At 34.7% G+C, this 8,555-nt stretch overlaps 1 protein-coding gene across 1 annotated transcript in view; it reads right to left on the bottom strand.

Annotated features, from left to right (window-relative positions):
- Positions 1 to 401: 401 nt before the first annotated feature.
- LOC127856301 (uncharacterized) overlaps positions 402 to 8,555 on the bottom strand; it is a 104,041-nt gene continuing 95,887 nt past the window's right edge. Inside the window, exon 4 of the mRNA XM_052392421.1 lies at positions 402 to 677. Coding sequence (XP_052248381.1) covers positions 519 to 677 — 159 coding nt within the window. The 3' untranslated portion in view covers positions 402 to 518. The remainder of the gene's footprint in view (positions 678 to 8,555) is intronic.

The raw sequence follows: 8,555 nt of genomic DNA, 5'->3' as shown, positions 1-8,555 counted from the left end.
GTTACTAAACACATAATATACTTCACACATAAATTCACATCTGTGAATTCGCAAAGATACAGATAAGCTTTCAGCTCAATGACGCTTTGTACAAAGGAAGACATGTTATATGATTGACTAATGAAATAAGCGTGTTAGTTAAAATTGCGCTTATTTTGTACATAATAGTAAATATTTTACTCGTTTTAATAATAATATAAAAATAGCACGAGGGACTTCGCTGCCAATGTAGTGCTTTCCAAGCATTATTGGATTCTTTGTATAGAGACGTCAAAATGGCAATATGACGTCATACTGCACATATTCTTGTTTGACGACGCTCTTAGGCATGTAATATCATCTCATAACACACGCAAAATGTAGTTTTGAACACCACAAAGCGTTTTTTTTTGTTCGGTTCTACAAAACTGGAATCTATTATCTACAGACGTGTTGTTCGAATCGCAATAACGTACATATTACAATTTATCTCCAATATTTTAGCCAAAGTGGATGTGGTTCGTAAGCACAGTGGGTCTTCATTGCGCATACACTTTGGCTTGTTTGGAAAAAAATGTGGCCCGTGAACGCGTTGTTTTTGTTTTCGTTATTTTGACGGTTTGCGACTGTCGTAGTTTCAATATCCGGGTTCTGCAAATGACGCATTTCAAGGGCAAACATCGCTGTGAAACTGCCACCTGAAAATCAGAACAGAAAGTGATAAGATGCCATTAAATATTTTTGTAAGTTGTCGTAATATCAATATCCGGTTGTTGCAGACGTCTTACCCCGACGAGCTAACAATATGCGACAATTCTTCTGCTTTGCTTTTTTGAAAGCCAATATTGCGCAGACGGAACTCATTAAGGCTGACATGTTTGCCCATAAACCATGTTTTGCACCGATCTTTTATGTCATCCGAGGTACAAATAAGTGACAGCCATTTTTATTTCTCTTATTTTTACCACATAGGGTCATTTGTTTGGCTTACAATCCATGACCTTCACCCATTTATGCCTAGTGGACTCTCCCATCCTTCTAAATTGGATCAATTTATTTCCAAAATGAGGAATGTGTAGTATATATTTATTTCTATATTTAAAATATTTCATACAGAAATTCCTTTAAGCAAACAACGAAGGCCCTGATGAGACGCCGCATCATGCGGCGTCTCATCTGGGTCTACGCTGTTTGCCAAGGCCTTTTTTCTAGACGATAGGCATAAATTGATTAATGCTTTTGAAGGTCATTTTTACTTCAATTATGAATATAAACTACTGATAGAAAATATAGTTTGACATTTTTAACGAGAAAATATGCTGTAAATTAATTCGCCTATGTATGGTTTATGTACATTTTTGAAAAGTTAGTTTATTGACTTTAACAAAAGCAATTACAATATTAAACAGACGGCAGACGAATATCAGCCACCTCTCCCCGAGGCTAAGAGGTATGAGAGCAATCACTCAGACAGAAAGGAAAACCAAGGTTGAGAGTCGCTTTAAAGGGACCTTTTTACAGGAAAACCAAGGTTGAGAGACGCTTTAAAGGGACCTTTTTACAGGAAAACCAAGGTTGAGAGACGCTTTAAAGGGACCTTTTTACAGGAAAACCAAGGTTGAGAGACGCTTTAAAGGGACCTTTTTACAGGAAAACCAAGGTTGAGAGACGCTTTAAAGGGACCTTTTTACAGGAAAACCAAGGTTGAGAGTCGCTTTAAAGGGACCTTTTTACAGGAAAACCAAGGTTGAGAGACGCTTTAAAGGGACCTTTTTACAGGAAAACCAAGGTTGAGAGACGCTTTAAAGGGACCTTTTTACAGGAAAACCAAGGTTGAGAGACGCTTTAAAGGGACCTTTTTACAGGAAAACCAAGGTTGAGAGACGCTTTAAAGGGACCTTTTTACAGGAAAACCAAGGTTGAGAGACGCTTTAAATGGACCTTTTTACAGGAAAACCAAGGTTGAGAGACGCTTTAAAGGGACCTTTTTACAGGAAAACCAAGGTTGAGAGACGCTTTAAAGGGACCTTTTTACAGGAAAACCAAGGTTGAGAGACGCTTTAAAGGGACCTTTTCACAGATTTTGGCATGTATTGAAGTTTGTGATAGTTTGTCATTAAATGCTTTATATTGATAAATGTAAACATTGGATCTAAAAAGCTTCAGTAAAAAAACAAGACTAAAATTAAAGAAAGAAAATAAGTAACCCTCAACTGGACTCGAACCACTGACCTCTGGAGTAAAAGTCTATCGCTTAGACCACTCGGCAATCCATGCTGATGCATGGAAAAATGTATTTTATACTTTATATAAGCAATCTTTGTAGTGTCACAACATATAACAACAAAACAACTCACCAAATTATTCAATCGTTTCGCGTTGCAACGCTTTAGAATTGTCAGGTTTTTAAATCGTCAAAAGATGCATATTATGAATATTGTAAAGTATGGTTAATATTCAGAATTACTGCTTACTAATAAATATCATAACTGCAACGAAAATTTGCGAATCTGAAACATTTTTTTAATTTGGTCAGTTTAGCAAAACTTGAACAGGCCCCTCTAAAGCCTTGGTCGGGAAGTCTCCTCCGACTAGGAAAGGTAAGAGAAATCAACCACTGCTGAAGCCGTATGCACTGGACCAAAGTTCGCACAACGACAGTGTACCGATTTCCACTGTTATGCTAGTGATCAGCAAGAATAACAACAACAAGAAGAAGATACTGAGACATTGCACTTACTTGAATAGTTTTTATGAAACATTTCCTACATATCACTTTATGGTTGCAAGGAAACGTCTGCACAGTCGCTTTGGTGTTCTTGCAAATAACGCACTGAAAAAAAAAAAACAAATAAATACAGAATCGTGAACAGCTAAACGACGTTTTTATGAGGAAAAATCCATTTAGACAAAGAATTTGTCGGAAAATTAAGTGTGTAAACAATGCAGTTAGTCTCGCGAGGATTCTCTATGCTCAAGGCATGTCTAGTAATGTTTCTGGAAAGATTGTAATTGCATTACACACTCAATTGCTACGAAGCAATTAAGCCCCATAATATTTTACCTGTATACGAAACTTACTCACTTTACTTAAATATCTGGTCATTGAGCAAATGTTTGTTTCTGTTTAAAACAAACCTATGTATGAACATAATCTCCCGATATTCGATCGTCCTGGTGTTGTACCCATTCCATAATGTGATCTCTCTTGATTTAAGTATATATTACATTTGTAATGTACCATTATCTTTTAAATATAATATGCATTCGGATATATGATCTTAAAACTATTCCCACCAAAAAGCTTTTGAAGAAATTGAAGGTTAACTGATCTCCATTACTTGTATATGACTAAAAAGTTATCAAAAAAAAACAAAAAACCACCTCATCGTCTTCCTCCTGGACTGTGGACGGGGAGAGCACTCTTTCGGAAGGAGGCGGTAACCCATAGTCACCATCTTTATCGTCTATCTTCGCTAGTAACCTGTCCTGAAACGTTATAGGAGACATTAATACGGCTGTAAAGAAGCTGCCTGAAAAAAGTGGTGTGTGCTCTAGTTCGCTAAACCCATTTTATTTCTTCTAAGAACTGTACCATACATTATTAATTTTTACAAGCATCTTGCAACTGATATTTATCATTTTATTTTTTGATTAACGTGAGTTGAACTTTGTAATTTAAGTGAATGGGAACCTAAAAAGAGTCAAATTGATAGTGCTTAAATAACAATTTAGTTTTAAGGATTTACATTATAACTACGGCGGTTTTAACGAATACCATGATGACATAAACGATATATCAGAGCAAGACATCGGACATACTGAATGTGGCTTCATTGTATCAAGTTGGCTAAAACAAGGATTTTCGGAGTATAACAATAAAAAAACGTAACATTCAGAAAAAAAACAAGTTGAAATCGTAAATTGCATGCTAAAATGTCCGGATTGAAACGTGTAAGTAACATAAATACTTAAAATCAACGAAAAGTTCTTGCAATATTTCGTCAAATAAAATTAACCCATTCAAAAATAATGTTCCTTATGGCAATAGCGAAACTTTAAACGTTCGATGTGGTATGGTAACATAGATTAAACGAGTTACAGAAAGTTTTTTTTGTGGCAAAATGTATTACATTTTAATTTCCCGCATCGATTTCTATTAATATGACAAACGAACACTAACTTGGTACATTAACATGTCTTGAATAAATAATATAAATATGAGAATTTTGGTATCTTGTTTAATCTGTTACATCTAGCGTTTAAATTTTGGCTATTGCTTAAGGAACATAGTTTTTTAATGTGTTAACTTTTTTTTGGAAATATTTTACGAAATACTCGTTGAATTTGAGGTTTCATGGGCGTTCAAACAAAATGAAATTAATGCCAGTCATAAAATGTTAAACGTTCCAGATGCAGAAAGAAGCGTTTCCATTGATTTCTTAATTAAGACTTGTTTTGAGAAAACGCGGCTTCATGTATCTGCATAAAGTGTCGTCCGAGATTAGCCTATGCAATCCGCACAGGCTAATCAGGGGCGACACTTTCCGCTTTTATGACATTTTTCGTTTGAATGAAGTCTCTTCTTAGCAAAAATCCAATTTAGTCGAAAGTGTCGTCCCTTAATAGCCTGTGCAGACTACACAGGCAAATCTGGGATGACACTTAACGCACATGCATTAAGCCCAGTTTTCTCAGAACGCGACTCAGTTGATCTTAATGAAGCATTGCGGAGACGGAAATAAAAAAATGCAGGACCAATAAAACAAATACAGGCGCCATTTTATAGAACGATAATTCAAACGCCGTTTGATGGAAGGACAACATCGGGGCTGATTAATTGCTTGAATGTATTTGCCCAGCAAACAGGCGACGTATACTGCTCGCCAATAATTTGATTAATTCGACGCTTTGGACGTTGTTTAACAGCCAGACAGGCCTGGTTTCGTAGGTCAGTGTTTGGTTAAGGATTTTTTGTGGGCCATCATTAATCAACGTCAGCGAATTCTGGAACAGATCTTCAGATTTTACATTTACAGGCTTGAGGCAATGACAGTCACTTGAGTATCATTTATTGCAGAGTGTCCTTAAATTCCTTAATTGAACTTCACAGCATATTAACTGAATTATATTACTTTAAATTGTTAACTTTGATTTCAATGTGTATGAGGCTTTAGGTTATAAAATTAATAATACTATCTGGCTTAACTATTTTTTTTAACGAAATTATTAGAGACATTTCTTCGCGAACATACTGTTCTCTACATTGCTTTAGAAACATGGTTAAAGCGTCATGCGACGTGAGATCTTCCGACGTCAACAAGGTTACTTCGATTTTAGAAAGATGGTTAAAGTGTCATACGACGTGAGATCTTCCGACGTAAACAAGGTTACTTCGATTTTAGAAAGAATTTAAGATGGTTAAAGCGTCATGCGACGTGAGATCTTCCGACGTCAACAAGGTTACTTCGATTTTAGAAAGATGGTTAAAAGCGTCATGCGACGTGAGATCTTTCGACGTCAACAAGATGACTTCTATTTCCAGAACATATTGTAGTGACGTCAAATTTATTGTTCGTGTTATACTAATTGACTTGCTCGTTGATGTTTGTATCAACAACATGTAAACTGTGTCATGTTTGGCGTTCTTAAAATATGGCGCGGAGTTGCTATCTGAAATAATTAATAAATGCAATTGATCTAATTGTTGTAATAGTCTCACAGTCGTTCAGTTTTTAATAGTTTTTATATTTATATAAACAACATTTAGATTTGCAATACATACATATCATAGTTAATATAACTAACAATGGAACAATGAAATTTCATCAAAGATTTAATCAATTTTATAAATTAAATGTTTTTTTGCCTATATGTTTGCTATATACTTTGTAACACATGTTCATCTGAAACAAACACAGATGCAATTAAAGCATACATACTATGAAAACGTTCAACAGGTCTTTGAATCGCGAAAGGTTTTGTTAATAAAACCGATGGCCTTCACCGATAACTTGCTGGTTATAAAACATTCAAAGGTTCTCTAACGAAACGGCTTTCATCACGAAACAAAGTCGTAAATTTAAGTATAGCATCCTCCCTCGTGCCATGAACATGTAAATAGTAAGTGTAAACATTGCGTCATTAGACCTTTGGTATATTGGACACTCTTTTTCTCTGAAATATAAACAATAATCTGAATTGAACTAATAATTTAGTTATCTTCGATCGATTATCAGTTTATACACGCCGTCTTACGGTTACTTATGTAATAATTTTGTAGCGTAAACGATTCCGAAAGAATGCTCCCACTACAAAGGCAGGCAATAAAATATTATGCAAAATTTACTAATTATATTAAGTTCAAGCGTACGTTTTCCCCCATTTATGTGTTTAGGCCATGTAAATGTAACGACTGAAACAAATACATAGAAGAACATTCAGGAAAACAAAAGGTACGATGATGTTTAAAATACAAGAAGCTACAGTATATACAGTTGTATGTATTCGGTATCAAAATATTAAAGAACAATGTATATAAAAGCACCAAGAACGTGCTACAAATTAATAAAACACATTTGCTTGTCATGATTTCTGCGGTTACTAGGATAACATATTTACTCAGTACGAAACGTAGTTTTAATATTCAACTAACCAATTAGTACTAGATTAACAAGTCACATGGTTTGTATTGTGTATTAACTGCTAAATACAATTACATAAACCGGAACACTTTTTGTATTTACACTTGTATGCTTGACGTTGTTTTATTAACTTGATTGCTAAAATGCTGTTGTTGTTGATGTTGCTGTTTTTTATTGCGCAAATGAGCCAAATTTTATTTTTCAAAATTAGTTTTTTATATTTAAGAAGCAAAAATGTAATTTATTAGAGCTAAATTTATTATTAAGAGATTATTTACATATATTTTTGACCAGTTTTTTGCCAGTATATAATGATTAAGTATCTTCATAAATCAAAGAAAAATATTATGGACAATTGTTTTTGGGCCATCGGTCAATTAATATTCGTTTAAGAACCTCATTACAGTATTGTGCCTTGCTGGCGCAACTTTGTCAGCACACTTCTTTTTTTAACAATTTTATGTTTCAATTAAATATTTAAAAAAACACACACTTATCATAAAGGCAAAAATAATTGCTTGACCATTTCCCACAGCGTTACAATCACGACCATCATAAAAGGTTAAAACGGTAGTTTCAAAATTAAACATTAGATTATCACTAGATGTTATATTGATATTTCATCGGCGGTAATTCCCTTTAGCAACCTGCCAGGTGCGTATTTATGGCACCACCTTTTGCGGCATGCATATCGTTAAAGTAATGTATTGTATAACTATTGCTATACTTACGATGCAAACACAAATGTACATATGAGATAATCTTCAGTTTGCATTGGCCAAACATAGTTTCTTCGACTGCAAACGAACATACGAGGGTTTTATATGGTTGCTGAAAACCATACAGTAAATATATTTGCTAATCAAATCTAACAAATACAGTAAAAATCATATAAAAATAATTTCCAAATCGTTGCTATTACGATCCACATCAAACGGAAAAACAGTAACCACATCAACATATAATTACATATTGGGTTAAATTTATATTAAATGCGGTAAAATTAATCAAATATTGCGTCTAAAACGGCCCTCCTGCGGGTGAAAATCGGATTTTTTTAGCAATTACACATTTTTATTTATCTGAAACATGATTGCTTTTGTTGCATGACCGAGACGATCGGAGAGATTTCAAATGAATTATATGTCAACAGCGCCCACCATAAAAGATATTTATGAAATCATGATCATCTGATGTCCCTGCATTGTATTCCTATACATTTTGATTTCGCAAACGTTTTTTTATTGTGTTTGCTTTGAACTATGGCATTGTTGTTAAATAAACAGTTAGGATTTGGTCTTACATCAGGAACACGTATACTGAATAACTTCATAAACGATCGGCACAATAATTTACTGCATGCCTATGATATTCCGTATCAAAACCCACGAAACAACCCATACGGTAATGGAACATCTATGCTCAATGTATTAACAGACCGTCCCATGGGGGCTGGGGATCAATTTGCAAGTCTTGAAATATTGCTTGACGGAACTGGATTAATTTGCTCGCGGTCGTCCCACGGGACACTGTGTCATTTAGGTAAATGGGTAAATGTGTAAAAGGCAAAGATTTATGGTATTACTGGAAAGACATAGGCTAAATGTTCTTGCCAAAGGCAATTCATGTGGCTGTTGTTGAGGCGGTAAAGGAAGGCGGTAGTTCGTAAGTTGTCATGAAAACGCAGTGGGATCCATGTCACATCAATTATTACAAAGTTCAGCTAAAATCTAAACAAAAGGTTGTCCAAATGAAAACTGTATCGTTTTGTTCATTGCTGTGAAGAATGGAATGTTCTGTAGTTCACATTAATTTTGCCACGTCCTCAAATATAAGCCGTGTTGAATGGCACAATTAATATTTCTCTATCCGACAATGGCTCGTGAGTTTCATTATTCCCGGACTTACAGGGATGAATACTTGCCGATACCA

The sequence above is a fragment of the Dreissena polymorpha genome, chromosome 13 (genome assembly GCF_020536995.1).
Source record: "Dreissena polymorpha isolate Duluth1 chromosome 13, UMN_Dpol_1.0, whole genome shotgun sequence".
In the NCBI taxonomy this organism is placed as follows: domain Eukaryota; kingdom Metazoa; phylum Mollusca; class Bivalvia; order Myida; family Dreissenidae; genus Dreissena; species Dreissena polymorpha.
The sequence above is the reverse complement of the archived record's forward strand: the minus strand, read 5'-3'. Positions and strand labels throughout refer to the sequence as shown.